Source organism: Myodes glareolus, chromosome 2, assembly GCF_982192425.1.
Source record: "Myodes glareolus chromosome 2, mMyoGla1.1, whole genome shotgun sequence".
Taxonomy (NCBI): Eukaryota; Metazoa; Chordata; class Mammalia; order Rodentia; family Cricetidae; genus Myodes; species Myodes glareolus.
In genome coordinates, this window is record NC_142027.1 from 53,271,179 (window position 1) to 53,288,599 (window position 17,421).

The 17,421-nt window shown below is 40.7% G+C and overlaps 1 protein-coding gene across 6 annotated transcripts in view; it reads right to left on the minus strand.

Moving 5' to 3' along the window:
• Cd96 (CD96 molecule) overlaps positions 1-7,659 on the minus strand; it is a 78,584-nt gene extending 70,925 nt beyond the window's left edge. For 3 of the 6 annotated variants that reach the window (XM_048454343.3, XM_048454340.3, XM_048454342.3), the window contains exons 1-2: positions 7,469-7,659; positions 4,717-5,073 (exon numbers count right to left, since the gene is read on the minus strand). In XM_048454343.3, the coding sequence (XP_048310300.3) occupies positions 4,717-5,073; positions 7,469-7,529 (418 nt within the window). In that variant the 5' untranslated portion in view covers positions 7,530-7,659. The remainder of the gene's footprint in view (positions 1-4,716; positions 5,074-7,468) is intronic. The other 3 variants (XM_048454339.3, XM_048454341.3, XM_048454338.3) reach the window with 2 other exon arrangements.
• Between the last annotated feature and the right edge of the window lie 9,762 nt (positions 7,660-17,421).

Sequence of the window (17,421 nt, forward strand, 5' to 3'; positions counted from 1 at the left end):
CTTAGTCAAAACAAACAAATAAAAATGGCCCCATATTTGAAATGCAAAACGAAAAGTGTTCAAGACCACACTAATCTTGTTCACTAATCTTGCTTTCATCTGCTTTCACTGCATTCTTTTTGCACTAGTCATAACCCTTTTTAGAATCCCCATGGTCGACCCAGTCCCTGCACCACAGAGTCTGTGCATAGCCTGTTTGCTAACATAAAATTCTAGGTTCTCCAGCTTTTGATTAATAACTGCTCCAAGGGACTGATGGTCTCTAGAAAACCTCTCCTGAATTCCCCAGGACACCTCTTCATACACTGCCTACTTCACCTCTACGTCAGAACGCCTCACATTGTTCTTTGACATTTAATTGATATCAGTCCTTATTGGGCTTGGAGATGCTGGAGGACAGAGCCGTCTTATCTGCACCCCACATCACTGTGTCCCTGGTACTTGGCCCTACAATCTCTCAAAAACTTTGTGCTGGACAAAGACTGCCTCCAAGACACTGAGGAAAGTCAGCATTCAGGCTCAATGACAAATTGACCTACAGGTGTAAGACTTAGCTTATAAATGTTCTGTTTTCTTTTCTCATCAACATTTTTATGTTTTAAAAGGAAAATGATGGTAAACTTATAATTTACAATGTGGTATCTTTTGGGTTCTATGTTTGTATATGCTTTAACATTTAGTGCCTCCCCATAGGTTTCTAACCACTCATGGTTCCTCTTTCTGTTCTGAAGCTAATATTTGTTTCTTTATTTTTAAATCATATTTTATTAATCATTTGTTAATATTTATGTATTTGGAAGTCATTTGAGAATTTTATGCACGCATACAGTATATTTTAAACATTTTCATTCCCCACACCAACCAGAGCCACCTCCTTCCTCTCTCAAGTTTGTGCCTTCCTCTAAATTATTTTTCTAACCCAGACTCCAATTTGCGCTGCTCATATATACTTACAGATGTGTGGCCTTTCCTTGAAACACGAATTACCTACCAAGGTCCAGAATCTTAAAGAAAACTGACTCTTTCCCTTTTAGAAGCCATCAACTGTCAATAGCTTTCCAGCTAGAGTGGGAGCTAGGATGGCCCTCCCCTCCATGCTGGAATGTTGGTTGGTTTGCTCTTGTGCAAGCAATTGTTCTGCATTATGTTTTCAAGACAAGAATGTTACTATCCATTGCCGTCATCGCTCCTCCTTTACTTGTGTGTTGGTGGTGAACTCAGAATCTCGCCATGAGGGCGGATGCTTAGCCCCTGAGCTCCATCACCAGCACAGCTATTCCTCCTGCATGGATTCGTGCTACGTCTCTTTCTAGTTCTTCCACCATCTCTGTTGCTTCTGACAACATTAACAATCCCTGGGCTTTGGCTGCAATTTGGGAAATTAAGCTGTGCTGTGTGCTCTTATAATTTATCCTAATAACCACAATTTTTCATATGCTAAAAGAGGTAGAATCTGAAGTACCATTCTAATTTCTGAAATGTAGATTCTCATAAACCCAGGACTAACTCGGATAACTATGCTTCTCCAAATAATTCAAAGACTCCTAATTTAGGGAGAAATGTATCAACATGAGATGTAAATAAAGCAGACTCCAAATTAATTATTCATTGTTTTTCCATTTCTATCCACAGCTTCTGCACACTAAGGCACACAGGGACAAAATATTATGAAAAAGGAACAACCAGCTGCCTTGCTTTGTTGAGCCCTCAGGGGGACACAAGACCAGGACTTAGATGCTCACACTTTTGTAAACAGACCAGGAAGAATGACTCAGCTGACAAGAAAGAGGAAACAGGAAGAAATAAACCCATCTGCCTCTGAGCTTTGGCCTGGTCTTACATAGACTCTTATCACTCCAGTTTGCAGGTATTTATGTTCTTCCTACGTGCTTTGTGTGTCTTGCTTACACACCCGGCTTGGAAACATGAATATCTTGCAGGAGCTTTTCAGGGACCCTGACATAAACAGGAAAGAAAGCAAGGAAAGATCAAGAGAATACAAGGAGAAAAGATGGCACACCCTTGGGTGGGGACTTGATTATGCTGTCAGAAGGCAGGCACTGCCTCTAGGCTAAATTCTTCCACTCCTTTGCTCCACAGTAAGCCTATGTTTCTGTCACTATTATGTAAAACTTTCTTCTCTTCTTATTTGCTTTTTTATAGATTGTGATCCCGTAGCAAATATACAATACTAACATCTTTTTTTTATTCTCACTAGGACGTTGTTTTCCATCTGACTCAGAGGATCAACAGCAAAGATCAGAATGAAGATTGAAATTTTCCAACCACAGAAAACATAAATATGGCTCTGATTCTTCATCTATTCACAATTTTCAGTAGCTACAAGCTTAACCACCTCACATAGTCTTTTCTTTTAAGAAATGTACTTTTCTTAAAGGCAACATCGCTCATTTCTGAGTACCTCTTTCCATTACTGCCTTCATTGGACCATAATATACCCTCAGTTTTACAGAGTACACCCCTTTGTCCAGAGGATAGATCCTGGGAGGTTTGTAGGCACAGCAATGGAAGATACAACCATGCTGCCCTTTTCCAGTGGAATATTGATCAGGTCTTCAGAGCTGTGCTAGCATAATCTTCTGGGATTGGCACAATGTACCAAAGCTGTATTTAAAGCTAATGACTAGTTGTACTTGTGATCATGTCTGCCAATATCTCACTGAATTCCAAATCAAACCACTATAAAAAGAATTTTTTAATAAGAATTGAGAAATAAAGTTCCTTCCTGTATTATTATTTTAACTACTATTAACACCAGCCACTTGCAATGCCCTTACTTTATTTTAATATTTATTTATATGAATATTTTTTCCTTATGTATATATGTGTGCCTGGTGCTTGAGGAGGTCAGAAGAAGGCATCGGAACCCCTGTATCTGGAGCTACAGATGGCTGTAAGCCATCATGTGGGTGCGGGGAACCGAACCTAGGTCCTCTGCAAGAGCAACAAGTACTCTTAACTGCTGGGCCATCTCTATAGCCCAACTCCTACCTTTAAATAGGAACTAAAGTACTGTACACAGATTACCTTAGTGGAGTGTCAAGATATTGATAACCCATGAAGGAAGAACTGTAAACATCTACATTTGTTATGTCAGAAACTGAAAGCCCAGAAACTTGAAATGGTTGGAAGTGGAAATGATGTTGTCTATAGCAAATGGCACATCCAGTGTCCCGCTGATGCCCAGAATCTGAAGTACCCACAGCTAGGCGCTGCTCTCAGCTGGTCTTCTGTCTCTCTTTATTTCAACCACATTCCGCCTATCCTGTTGTCAACTGATTGGAAGTCGTTTTTCACTCCATTGTTGGAATCCTGCTTTATACAGAGATTATGCAAACAGCATTGCCTAGGGGCAGCAGCAGTTAGACATGGGGAGGAGTCGAGAAGTCCACCCCTGCTGTGTATCAGGACAGCTGCACCCTCCCTGCAGCAAGGCTGTCCCCAGGTAGGTCTCACTGTTAGTTTCTCTTATTACCAGACTATGTATCCCTTGAGTCTAAAACATTCAATTTCCCATACGCTTTCCATTTGCTGGTTTTTGTTTGTATCTGTTCCTGTTAGCAGGGATAGAAATCATTTTACCTCAGAACTGAGTCATGTAGGGCAGGTGTTATCATGATAAAGACCAAAACAGGCTCAGAGAACTTACAAGCCGGACCCCAAGTCAAATTCATTTCTAGCCAGAATGGACCTAGAGCTTAAATTCGGGGTTCCATCACAAATGTAGGCCTTTGAAGCCTGTACAGTCTGAATGCTACATGTTCAGGAGCCCCTCTGGCCCATTTATTTGTCTGACAATTAATATCCAAGTTCACTTCCATAAATTCACTCATGAAGCCATGCTACTTTCTTCATCTTTTGTCCCAGCAACTGGCACCAGCAGGCAGGTGTGCACACCAGGAGTCCAATGGCACCAGAGTTTCCTTCCGTCTTCATTCACACGGCCTTGGCTACATGCATTCTATGATCAATTCACGTGTGTTTTATACTCAGTATGTAAAATGTGTGAGTTCCGTTCCATGTCTACCAACCAGACTACCACTATATTTCTTCTGGATAGCTAGAAATGGTCTTCTAATATATTCCCATCATCTTTTCTTTGTCCACTTTAAAGTCATTTTTATACTGAAGCCAGGATCATCTTTTTATAACAAAATACAATCAGACCACAAATGTTATCCTCACTGTTGGAAAAATTCCATTTCTTTTTAAGATTCTTACATAAAAGTCAGAGATTTGAACATAGCCAACAAACTCTGACATGATCTGGTCCTCTCTGTGTCTCTAGCCTTACCCATGAATCTATACTTGAGCATTCCCATTTTTTTTAAACTTTGCAAAATATTTCCCATGGCTGCCTCCACCCCACTTCTGGGTCACTCACAACCCCCACCTCTTCTAACTTGCATTAACAAGTGCTCATTTCTCAGACTTCGACCTGGGTGTTCCTTTCTCAGACACTATTTCACTGGATTCTGCTATGCTCTCTCATACCTCTGATCTTTCTCGTTAGTAATACTCGCCACTGTTGCAACATCACACTTACTTGTGGCATTCTGCGATCTGTTGCTACTTCCCTTATCAGACAATACTCCTTTCTGCTGAGGCTCTGCATGTTCATCACCAAGTCTAGAACATGGTTGTTGTCTTTGTGTGTTTACTAAATGGGGGAAAGCTACATGAAAGCATACTCACGAGGTGCCACAACGAGGTTGTAGACGGTAGTCTGGATACCTTCTGGATACACAGTAAAGCTGCACTCATACTTTCCACTGAAGGTGGTAGAGATATTCCTTAAGAACAGAGTCCATTCTGTTACATTGCTCTGAGTTTTGATGGAAGCCACCTGTGCCTCACAGGCATAACTCTGAGGACAGTGGAAACTGTACTGAGGGTGATAAACCACGAGGAGATCGTTTTTATCAGTGACCTTAGACCACTGCGCCTGTACCAAGAATTCTTTCTCCTTTGTTGTTTGGCAGGTCAAGTTGACGTCCGATCCAGGTGGAGAATATATGGTTTCTCCTGCATTGACTCTTTCTTCCCATATGCCTGGAAAAGAAGGATGTAAGTAACCAGTTTGCATAATTGACCTGGAGTGCCCCTTTAAATGTGTGCGTGTGTGTATTCTTTAAAAAAAAATTTTGGTTAGCATGCAAAACACAGATTGACTCTTAAAAACCCTGTTCAGTGTAGAGGGCCGCAACCACACTCTCCACCATAGATGGCGCTGCACCGCCAGGTGAGCTAGAAAGCTCACATGTGTTGGTATTTTCCACTACTCCCAAGGTTTCACCTGGGACTGGGAGCAGTTGACCAATCCAGGAAAGACACGTCCAGAGCAGTGTCTGTTTCCTATATAAGGGATGGGTTCCATCTTATCTGGGTCTCCGCCATGTGGCTTATGCTCTAGCTCCCAAGAGACATAAAGCTTTTCTGCAGAAGGATCCTATGTGTACCGCGTGGTTCTTGCTGGCGAGACGGTAGCGCGGGACAGTTCAGCTCACTGATAGGAGAGAGCCACTGAGATTTCTTCCTGGTTGCCCTATGTGTAGAAAGTCTCTTGTGATTTTGGATGAATAGAGGAAACGATGAACAATTGCATATTTCTGTCTGTAAAAAAGAAACTGAAGGTCTCTGACTAACTGTGAATAAAACTGAGCATATTTGAAGTTTTATTTTATTACTTTTAGTTATGTATGAGTATGTGTCTGTGTGCGAATATGAGTGCAAATGCCCACAGATGCTCCTGGAACTGGAGTTACAGCAGGTTCTGAGCTGCTAGACGTGCAGACCAGGGTCCACACTTGGGTCCTCTGTAAGAGCAGGAAATGCTCGTAATTGCGGAGCTACCTCTTCAGCCGACAAATTAAGCTCAGTTAAGTGCCCTGGTAAACCTAGCATGAAACTGATAACACATCTGAATATAGTTGACCTTTCTGGCTCAGTATCTCTAATAACTAGTCAAAGTACAGTAGTTTGTTTTCAGACTTTCTCTGTAAATTCTTTGCAATAGGGTGACTTTTCTTTTAAAAGAGTATGTGTTCATCAGAAGCTTTAAAACAACTCTTGTTTTAAGCTTCATGCATCATAAGAGTCATATTGTTATGTTACCTTATCAAAAAGGAAATCAAAGCACTGAGAAATGAGGTAGATCATTTAGAGGCCTCTCCCTTAAGAGATCGTAAATTTTCTTTGCAATTAGTTACATCTGTAATTTTCCTTTAACATTAACCTCATAACTCCAAACCGCCTCCTACTTTTAGTCTGGTTGAGTAAAATAAGAGCCTTGACATTCCCTCTGAGGGGAAACGGACCTTCATCTCCATGTAGGTAAATCTCCAAAGGAGAAAGGAGGAGATGCCTTAGGTAGAGGTACCCTAGGGCATCATGTCTATCTGGCTCATAAGATGCTCAACATAAAAGAAGATTCTCTCTCCCATCAGCAACCTGACCGCATGGTACAGACCACTAAACATTTGTTTAGCATTGAGTCTTTGATATGTCTTCAGAAATGCTGGTCTCCATTTTAGACTTTACCATTACAGAAGTTATATTTTGTTGTGACAAGTCCCCCAGAATTCACAAGGGGAAAGGATAAAAAGATGGCAGCTGCTGAGAAGAAACAAACCCTCAAGGGCACTGGATGGATAGGAGTTACTCTGCAGTTGCGGATGCACAAAGCTTGGGTAAACAGAGGTTCACACATCTGAATGCAGCTCCCTGGAAGGGATCCTTCAGACAGGCCTCTGAGCCTATCTAGATCACCAATTACAATGTCTTTGATTCAGAAACTCTTACAACCTTCACAGCCAAACACAGTTAATTATTAAAACCCCCAGGCTTTCAATAATAATCTTGTACTATGGTATTCAGACCTAAGCTTTCGTCCTTCAGTTTTGAAGTAGGCCTTTTCGGTTCTGATTCCCATAGCCATAAGGACTCCACTTGGCTTTCCAGAGCCCTCCTTGTATATGACTAAGACATAACATACATCCAACCACTAACGACACTGGTATTGCAGAGGAGAAATGCTTGTTAATCTAAAGAGAAAAGAAATGCTTGAGACAGGATTAAAAGCTTAGCAAAGCTTTCTGCTCATAGACACAATTGTAGGGCTGTTTTAGTTTTCTGGAATTGTCTTTATACTGGTCCAGGAGCATTTCCTCTCCAAGACACAATTTTCCAATTACTCAAGACTCTTAGAAGAGGGAAAACGGTGAAGAGAGGCCATAGCAATGGCACAAACCATCCAATCCCTTCTTGGCTCATGAGAAATCCTGTCTAGACTCTAGCATCCTTTCCTGGCTGTCACATGCATAGCTGACAACCTTAGCAACAGTTTGCCCTTTAGTGATCAACTCTTGCAGCAGTCATGAGGCATTTCAAAGGAGCAAAGGTTCCTAAAGCAGCCATCTGAAAGGACAGGATTTACCAGATGTCTTACCCCTGAAAAACTGTATCTGGATGATGGAGTAAACCGCACAGTATGTCCATTTTCTCCCCATTGTCTCCCGAACAGCTCACATCAGCATTTCTGTAATGATCACAGGAGTCAGTGGATGTCTATAGCTAAGCAAACACTCGTCACCCTATTCGTGCTCAAAACCCCAACTCTACCACAGGGTTGGGGTTGTTGATCACTTGGCAAGTCCCCAGGAAATGAAATGCAGACAGGAAAGTAGTGTGGTTCAGGGCTAAGTATAACCGCCACAAGAACAATGCAGAAGCTGTTCTCTGAAACCTTGTGTCTCACCTCTGAAAGATTTTTTTTTCATATCACAAGGTTCTCTCCTTCAGTCTCTTTGTCAGTCAAGCTGCTTCTAAAATCCAAACAAAGGAAATCGTGCAGTGCAGTCCCCGTGTGCTTTTTATACATTTCCTTTCAAGAATACAAAGTCATTTAGCAGACATGAGCTCTTAGCCTCTCATAACAGCATTTCAACCCAATCTTAAGATATATTTTCTGTCCAAAATTGCTCCAGGGTGCAAGAACAATGGTTAACATATTTGATTTTAATGAGCTCTGAAGAATAACAGGGAGTAATGCCAGCTATCCTACTGAATTCGTTGTCTAGTTTCTTGTTGGGAAATCCACATTTCTGGGGAGGGGAGAAGTGAGTATCGTTTCCACCCCTTGTCTTGATAGGTTGGAGGTCAGAAGGGGGAATCCCTCATCGTGATGGTCAGGAGCCTTTTTAGATGATGGCACAAGAGCTTTATCTGGCTATGCAAAGAATCATAAAGAACTACATAGCACATCAGTGAGTATGTTAGGCCCCCTTTAGCTAGTTTTGTTGTTTGTTTCATTTTGTTTTGTTTTTGACTCCTGGTTCATGATCTAATACCTAGGAGCTTCTGTGGCCTAAAGACAGGATTTTACTAATTTTCCTTTGGGATCCATCTAGACTCCCAGAGAAGACAGTTTTCAGATACTCATGGCAGACAGACTGAATCTATCTGATACCTTGAAGTGACAAGACCCAAGTGGCAGCCCCTCCATGGCTGTGTTTCTGCAGCAGGTGGCAGCAACAGCCTGCAGACCAGAACAGCTATCCCAGGTGACAGGAATGGCCTCCACGGCTGTTCCGTCCTGGTAATATTTTCTAAAGGCTGTTTCAGCAGGAGGATAGGCACTCTCTGTACTTAAAAATAACTCCTTTATGAAGCCATATCAATCTCTCCTATTATCCTCTTTGCTCACCAAATCCCAAAGCACACAGCATTTCTTCTGCCTTATATTTCAGCTTGCTGCATATGAAAAGGAAACAGAAGCAGCCAGTTTCACAACGTGAAGGGAAACCTTGAACTTCTTGAACTTCAGAGGCAAACACAATTATTTCCAAAGGGGAGCTGGGACGCACATTCATTTCTGCTAGAGAAGCAAGCCAGGACTGTGTTTGGACAACGTTTTTAAACAGTCTATTTAAACACTCAATTAGACGAGGGCGCTGAGAAGAGGGAAGAGAGCAAGAGGTAAACTTATTTTTGTGGTTGCTACAGTGATTAACTCAAATATAACTGGATTTTCATTTTTAACCCACTCACATAATTTACAAGAAAGTGGAGTGTTATACCTTTTGAGCACTTCCCAGTGTGTCTGAAAACAAGACACTCAAAGATTCAGTTAACCGAAAAATATTTGTTGTGCCCTTTCAGGGATCACTGAAGACATACACCTCTAGGTCATTTAAATATAATGGAAAAATCATGGTCTTTGTTCTCAAGAAACTTGCCACTCTGCTGGGGAAAGGGCATTTGTGTGCATCAGAAAACGAAACAAACAAACAAAGCTGAAGTTCCACCCTTGCAATGTAACTGCCCGAGTGAACCGGCACCACAGAATTTACAGAACAAAACGGGGAGTGATCTAAGGAGAGAATGGCCAGAATCATCTGAAGTATGGAATCTGAACTTGGCCTTAATGCTACAGAAGTCATCCTGGAAGAGACTGGGAGGTGAGTTATTCTAGGCAGAGGAGCTAGGAAGAGCCGACGCTTGTGAGCCTTGAAGTTCAAGGCAGATGCAGTGTATGTCTGAGCTGTTCTTCCGGGGACAGTAGCTGGATGTGAATCAAAGCCAACGAGAGGCAAGTTTGGAGTCCAGAGAGCTTTCAAGTCCAGGCCATGAACATAATAATTTCTTTCCACTTAGGAATTAGTATAGGTTCAGGTCCTCCCCCTCCACAACCTCCAACATCAGCATAATGTAGTATTGTTTGATCACAAAAGACAAAGAGGGTAGGCGTAGGTAGGTTGAGTGGATGAGGGGTAAACGGGGAGGCAGAATGTGATGGATCGGTAGAAGAACAGGTTCTCCTAGAGTCAGGCATTGGTGAGAAGAAGCTCAAGGTGGCCAACCCTTGCTGCTGACATATTTGCTTCTGAGAAACTCAGGGAGATGGGGAGTCACTGCCTTCAGTGGTGGACCCTCTGTTGACCTCACTGGGCCCCAGTAAATAGCTCCAATCCAACAGTCCTAGAGATGATCTTGGTCACACTGTGGGTCACAGAACAAAATCAAACTCATCAATTTGGGAAAAGGGCAGGTATGGAGGAGGGGGTCGATCGGGGTGGGAGGATGATTAAAGAAAAGGCCAGGGGAGAAAGTAATCACAGCATATTGTATACATGTATAGAATTATCAACGAACATGATCAATTGTACTGATTTTTTTTTTAAAAAGGAAGGCAGAAGACCTGCCTTCCCACCCAGATACCACTGCTGGGTGGCAGTGGTATCCACACTGCAATGGCAGTGTGACCTTTCCTAAGAAAAGGGAGCACATGATGAGCTGCCCTTTGTACTGTCCTGTCTGCAGTTCTCAGACAGCCATGGCTGTGGAATGAGTACTATAGGAACAATTTTCAGGAAAACTCTAAGGCAATGCCACATCTATTAAAACAGTGTAACACTATCCGTTTGCAAGATCCACAATGTTGAAGTAAGGCCATCCAAAGAATTCCAAACATCCTACCTTTCCTTTGTTTTAGCAAATAATGCAGCTCATAGTTCAACTCTTTTCCAAGAGTTTTCTTTTCTAAAGAAAGCTGCCTTTCCACGTTGATGCGTCCCTGCCCCCGTGAAACATACTCCACAGTTCCTAAGTGGCTGGTGACGGCAAAGCACAAAGGCCTGAGCACTTGCTTTGTTTATGGAAACAAACCACACAGTGGCTGCCAGCTCCTGAGCTGTGCTCCAGTGAGGCTGTGCTACATCCTTAACACAGACCAGCATCTCCTCCTTCCCCTCCTGCTCCCCTCATCCACTTGAAAGCACTGATCCTGAGCACACTGCTCAGCCAGTCCCCTGGGTACCAAGCACACTAAGTGTGTGCTTCAGTTCCGTTCTCTTTGCCATGATAAAACACCCGTGACAGAAGCCACTTAAGGGAGAAAAGGTCTGTTTAAGTTTACAGCTCCAGAGGGATATAGTCTCTCGTGGGAGGGAACACATGGCAGTAAACCAGGGAGGCATGGTGCAGGACAGGAAGCTGGCCTGTCATCGTGCATCTGTGTTCAGGAAGCAGCGTGGACAGGAAGTGGTGCTGTGACAAAGCCTTTGTTTTAACATCAGCCTGGGTTGTTTGAATGCAACCCAGACCCACCACTGGAAGCCTTGTCTGGCTACAAGAGATGGCCAGTTGAAACTCAGTATCCTCCATTACTAGGAGTGCTCATTAAGTTCACAGAGTCAAGGAAGTTTCTACTGTGTTAGGTTTCCACACCACCCCATAGGCCTCCAGTTCCAGCTGTCTCCCCTCATACCGTCTCATATCATTCCATCCTCCCACTTGATCCACCCAGCCCACCACACACCTGTCCTCACCTCCCCCAGTCCACTCTTAAAATATATTCTATTTCCCCTTCCCTAATAAACCCATGTGTCCCCTCTGGACCCCTCCTCTACCTAACCTCTGCCGGTCTAAGTATTGCTGTTTGGTTTTCATTTACTTAATGAGTAATATCCACTTATAAGTGAATACATATTTGTCTTTCTCAGTTTGAGCTATCTCATCCAAGATGATTTTTTTTCAAGTTACATTCCTTTGCCTGTGAATTTCACAACGTTGTTTTTATCACTCGAGTCCATTGTGTAAACATACCACATTTTCTTTATCCATTCTTAGTTGAGGGACATCTAAGTTGGTTCCACTTTCTGGCTATTATGGACGAAGCTACAGTGGACATGGCTGAGCAACTGTCCTTTGGCTATATATGCCCAAGAGTGACATAGTAAAACCTAGAGAGAGATACATCAACTCCCAGTTTTCTAGGAAACTGCCTTATTGATTTCCATAGCGGCTGTACAAATTTGCACCCCACAACAGTGGAGGGGTGTCCCTCCTTCTCCACACCCTTGCCAGCATAAGCTGTCACTTACGTCATTGACCTTAGTCATTTGGACAGGAATAAGATGAAAACTCAAAGTAGTTTTGATTTGTATCTTCCTGATGGCTAAAGATGTTGAGCATTTCTTTAAATGTTTCTCAGGCTTTTGAGACTTTTTAAATTGAGAATTCTTTGTTTATATCTGTACCCGATTTTTAAATTGGATTATTTAGTTCTTTGATATCTAGTTTCTTGAGTTCTTTATATATTTTGAATATTAGCCCTCTGTCAGAAATGGAGTTTATAAAGATCCTTTCCCATTCTGTAAAATGCCACTTTGTCCAATTGACTTACAGAAACTTTTCAGTTTCTTGAGGTCCCATTAATTGTTCATTTTAATGCCTGCACTACTGGCGTTCTGTTTAGGAAGTTGCAGCCTGTGCCAACGTGTTCAAGGTTATTCTCACTTTCTCTTCTGTTAGGTTCAGGTTCAGTGTGTCTGGTTTTATGCTGAGGTCTTTGATCCATTCGGAGCTGAGCTGTGTGCAGGTTGGTAAATATGGATCTATTTAGATTCTTCTACATGCAATCATTCAGCTTGGCTAGCACCACTTGTTGAAGATGCTGTCTTTTTTTCTAGTGTGCCTTTCTAGCTTTCTCATTAAAAATCAGGTGTCCATATGTGTTTGGATTTATGTCTGGGTCTTTAACTAAATTTCATTGATTAGTGTGTCTGTTTTTAATGCCAATACCATGCCGTTTCTTTATTAGTATAATTTTGTAATACAGTTTAAAATCAGGGACGGTGATACCCCCAGTAATACTTTTGTTGTAGGAGGCCACTTGTTTATTCCTGGCTGGCTAGCCTCCTGAAATAACCACTCAGAAACTGTATTAATTTAATCACTGTTTGGCCAATGACTATAGCATATTCCTAGCAAGCTCTTACATATTAAATTAACCCATTTCTATTATTTTATATTTTACCATGAGGTTCGTGGCCTATTGGCAAGGTTCCAGTTTGTGGCTTGCATCTTTCTCCTCTGGTGGCTGCATGGTGGCTTGACTCTACCTTCTTTCTCTGAGCATCCAGCTTAGTTTTCTCCACCTAGCTTTGTTTCCCTGTAGCTCGGCTATAGACCCAAAGCAGTTTCTTTGTTAATCAATGGTAATTACAGCATACAGAGTGGAATCTCACATCATACTTTATTCTTCAGGATTGTTATACAGGGCTTTCTGTTTTTCCCTAGTTAGCTGAACATTGTCCTTCCAAGCTCTGCAAAGAATTGTGTTAGAATTTTAATGGGGATTTCACTAAATATGTAGACTGCTTTTGGTGAGATGGCCATTTTTACTGCTTCAATCCTACCAATTCATGAACATGGGAGATCTTTACATCTTCTGATATCTTCTTCAATTTCTTTCCTCAGAGACTTGAACTTTTTAACACAAAAGTCTTTCATTTGGTTAGAGCTACCCCAAGATATTTTATATTATTGAGGCTATTGTGAAGGGTAGGTGTTGTTTTACTGATTTCTTTCTCAGCCTGTTTGTAATATGTCTACAGGAGAACTACTCACTTACTTTCTTTTTTAGACTTAATTTTGTATCTAGCCACTTATTTGAAAACGTTTATAAGCTCTAGGGGTTCCCTGGTGGAATTTTTAGGGTCACTTATGTATACTATCATATCATTTCCAAATAACAATACTTTGATTTTTTTCTTTCCAATTCGTATTACCTTGATGTCTTTTAGTTGTATTTGTTTTAGCTAAAACTTCAAGTACTGTATTGAATAGATATGTAGAAAGTAAACTTGTCTTATTCCTGATTTTAGTGGAATTTGAGTTTCTTTCCATTTAATTTGATGTTGACTATAGGTTTGATATAATTATCTTTATTATGTTTAGGTATGTCCCTTGTATCCTTAATCACTTTGGGACTTTCATCATAAAAGTGTGTTAATCAAAGACCTGTTTTGTATCTAATGAGATGACCTTGTTTTTTTAATTGTTTTCCAGTTTGTTTATATCATAGATTACATTGACTGATTTTCATATGTTGAATCATCCTTGCATTTCTGGGATGAAGCCTACTTGGTCAAGGTGGATGATCTTTTGAATGCGTTCATGGATTTGGCTTATAAGTATTTTATTGAGCATCTTTACTTCTATGTTCATAGAGGAATTTGGTCTGTAATTCTCTTTCTTCATCGAGTCTTTATGTGGTTTGAGTATTTGCATAACTGTGGCCTCATAAAAGTAATGTTCCTTCTGTTTCTATCTTGTGAAATAATTTGAAGAGTATTGGCTTTAATTCTTCATTGAGAGTCTGGTAGAATTCGAGCTAAAACTATCTGTCTCTGGACTCTTTTTTCATTAGGAAGCCTTTAATGACTGCCTCTATTTCACTAGGGGTTATAGGTCTATTTTCATTGTTTATTTGTTCTTGATTTAACTTTGGTAAGTGATACCAATTGAGAAAATTACCCATTTCTTTTAGATTTTCCAATTTGATGGAGCATATATTTTTAAAGTATGTCCTTACAGTTCTTTGAATTTTCTCAGTGTCTGTTGCTACATCCTCCTTTTCATTTCTGACTTTGTTAATTTGGATATTCTCTTTGTATTTTTAGTTAGTTTGGATCAAGGTTTGTCTATCTTGTTGATTTTCTCAAAGAACTAATTCTTTGTTTCATTGATTCTTTGTTATTGTTCTCTTTGTTTTTATTTTTACTGATTTCAACCCTCAGTTTGGTTATTTCTTGCAATTTACTTATTTTGAGTGGGATGATTTCTTTATGCTTAGAGCTTCCAGGTGTGCTAGTAGGAGATAGCTCCAATTTTTTATGTAGTCACTTAATGCAATGCACTTTCCTCTTAGCCCTGCTTTCAAATTGTGTTTCCTGTGTTTGAAATGTTGGTTGTGTATTCATTTTTATTAAATTCTATGAAGTCTTCAATTTCTTTATTTCTGTCTTGACCAATTTTTCAGTCAGTAGAAAGTAGTTCAGTTTACATGAGTTTATAAATTTTGTAGATTAAAAGGGCTAGTCAAAGAAATACACCCTGGCCCTGAAACCAGAGCCAGTGAAAGAAACACTTCAGCTCTGTACCCAGAACCAAAGAAATCCACCCTAACCCTGAAACCAGATGTAAAGAAATGCACTTTGGCCCTAGATCGAGAGTCACTGAAAGATATATGCAATAGTTTTCAAAATAGAGCCAAAAGGGCCAGTGAAAGAAACAGTGTGGACCTGAAACTAGAGCCAACTCTGCCCTCAAGCAATCCCTGAGCAGGCAGGCTAACCAATCCCGGAACAGAAAATCTTCTCTCTGGGAAAGCTCTGCCCCCTACGATGACCTATACAAGCCCCTGTGCCTGTTCAGTTGCTGGCTGTCCTTTCCTACCCTAAGAGAGACAACCACTCTCATAGCTTCCTCCTTCCCAAATCTTTTTCTTGAAAGAAATTTGGATGAACATCTTCTTTTGCTGGCACAGAGCAGAACCTTTGCTGAGACATTTCCTTAAGGGGGCTGAAGAGAAAAAGTAACAACTTGTCGATGGAGTCAGAGAAGATTGTGACATTTCTGCAGAAGTTTCCCATTTAGCAGAGTAAAGCAGACGTAACAACATCTTGGACCAGATATGATAAGAAACCGATACCTTAATGACAGCACTTGGGAGGCAGAGGCAGGCGGATCTCTGTGAGTTTGAGGCCAGCCTGGTCTACAAGAGCTAGTTCCAGGACAAGCTCCAAAGCTACAGTGAAATCCTGTCTCAAAAAACAACAAAACAAAGCAAAGCAAAGCAAAACAAAACAAAACAAAACAAAAAAGAAACAGATACCTTTGCTGAGAAGCTGCTGTAATGGCTCTCTCTTGGAGAGGAGCGGGATTGCCATATACTGCAAAAGGACCATCCCCTACCTCATCCCCTACTAGTTTCAGATATAGCCCGACTTCACAACAAGTCAGGATATCTTTCCCCCCAGAGCTGCAACACTCACAAACTTTATATTGTTTATACATAGTTTTAATTTGTGGTGTTCTGATAGGATGCTAGGAGTTATTTAAATTTATTTGCTAAAGACTTGCTATCTCAAAGTATTGAAGTAAGTAACTGTTCTAGATGCCCTTTATATCATGTTAAAATAGTCTTATGTCTTCTTCCACCTGTGGTATTGGAGTATAAAAGTGTATGGATTAACGTGTTGATTTTCAGTATTCGCTGGAACTCCCTCCCGGTACTATCCTATGCTTTCTGTTCTATTATTCTCACTTGTGTCTTCTTCCTCTTTACTATTTTTCTGGTCCCCATGTCTTTGCCCTGGTAAGTGGTATTTTTGTTGAAGCTGGTCTCTGACACTGGATAATCTTTTCACTGGTGACAGTGGGGTTCTGAAGTCTCCCACTATCAGTGTGCGAGGGTCAATATGTAAACACGCTGGTAGTAGTGTTTCTTTTACAAATTTGGGAACATGGACAAGAAGTGTCTAGAAGCAAGGATAGACATTTCCTGGCCTCCTCTTCTCCATGGTAAGTACTAGAAAACCAAACTCTCAGAAAGGCTGGCTGTTGGCTCAAGACATCAAGGAAGGAAACTCTATGCTGCACGTCTCTACTCTTGTTGCAGAGGACCTTGGGTAACAAGTCATTTTCACAATTCTTCTAGATTCTTCACTCTGCCACTTTAACCCATTGTTCTTCATCTTGTCAGTGCTTAACTCCCCCATCCCATTTCTTCTGTTTAACATCCTAGGCCTTTGTTTTCACTTCCCATTTAAAAATCTATTCTCAACAAATAGAACTAAGGATGCTGAGAAAGAAACTCATGCGTTATTGGTGGAAATGTAAATTTGCATAACCATGAGGATTCCTCAAAAATAAACAAATAAAACTGTCATATGATCCAGAAATTCTCCTACGAGGCAAATTACTATTTGTTCTAAGAAAGACGGTGGCGAATGGCCAAAGTGAGAAAGAACTTTCAATATCTTCTTCTTAAAAAATGGTTTGTATATATAGGAAATGGTTTGGAGCTTGAGGTTTGGTACAAAACAAAATTTTCATTCATTGGAAATATTAATCCAGCTTAGCTGTTAAAACAATGACCTTGCCTAAGTAACATGTCACAACTTCACTTTCTTGAACATAAAATTAGGATAGCAACAATGTTTGTCCCCTGAGACTGCTGTGAAGATTCTAGGGTATAACATATGTGAAAGTCCAGTAGTATCTGGTGCACACATCAACTAACAACATCAACAAAGGACAGGAGTAAAAGGGCAAAGATGGTTTCTAGATATCCCTCTTCTCAGATCAATGGTGTCAGACAGATAGGCCATCTGATTTTTCTAGGCTTGCATTTCCTCATTAGTAAAGTAGTAAATGGCTAAAGATTACACAAATGAAAATAGCTTTCTAGTTCACTGACTCAAGACAGGCTTAATGTTCATCACTAAATGATTTGGTCTGCCATTAAATTAAAAATATGAGATTTCCATGAAATATAGAGAAGATGATAGTCCATGTAAAACAGAAAATTACAATAAATTATATGGGTAAATA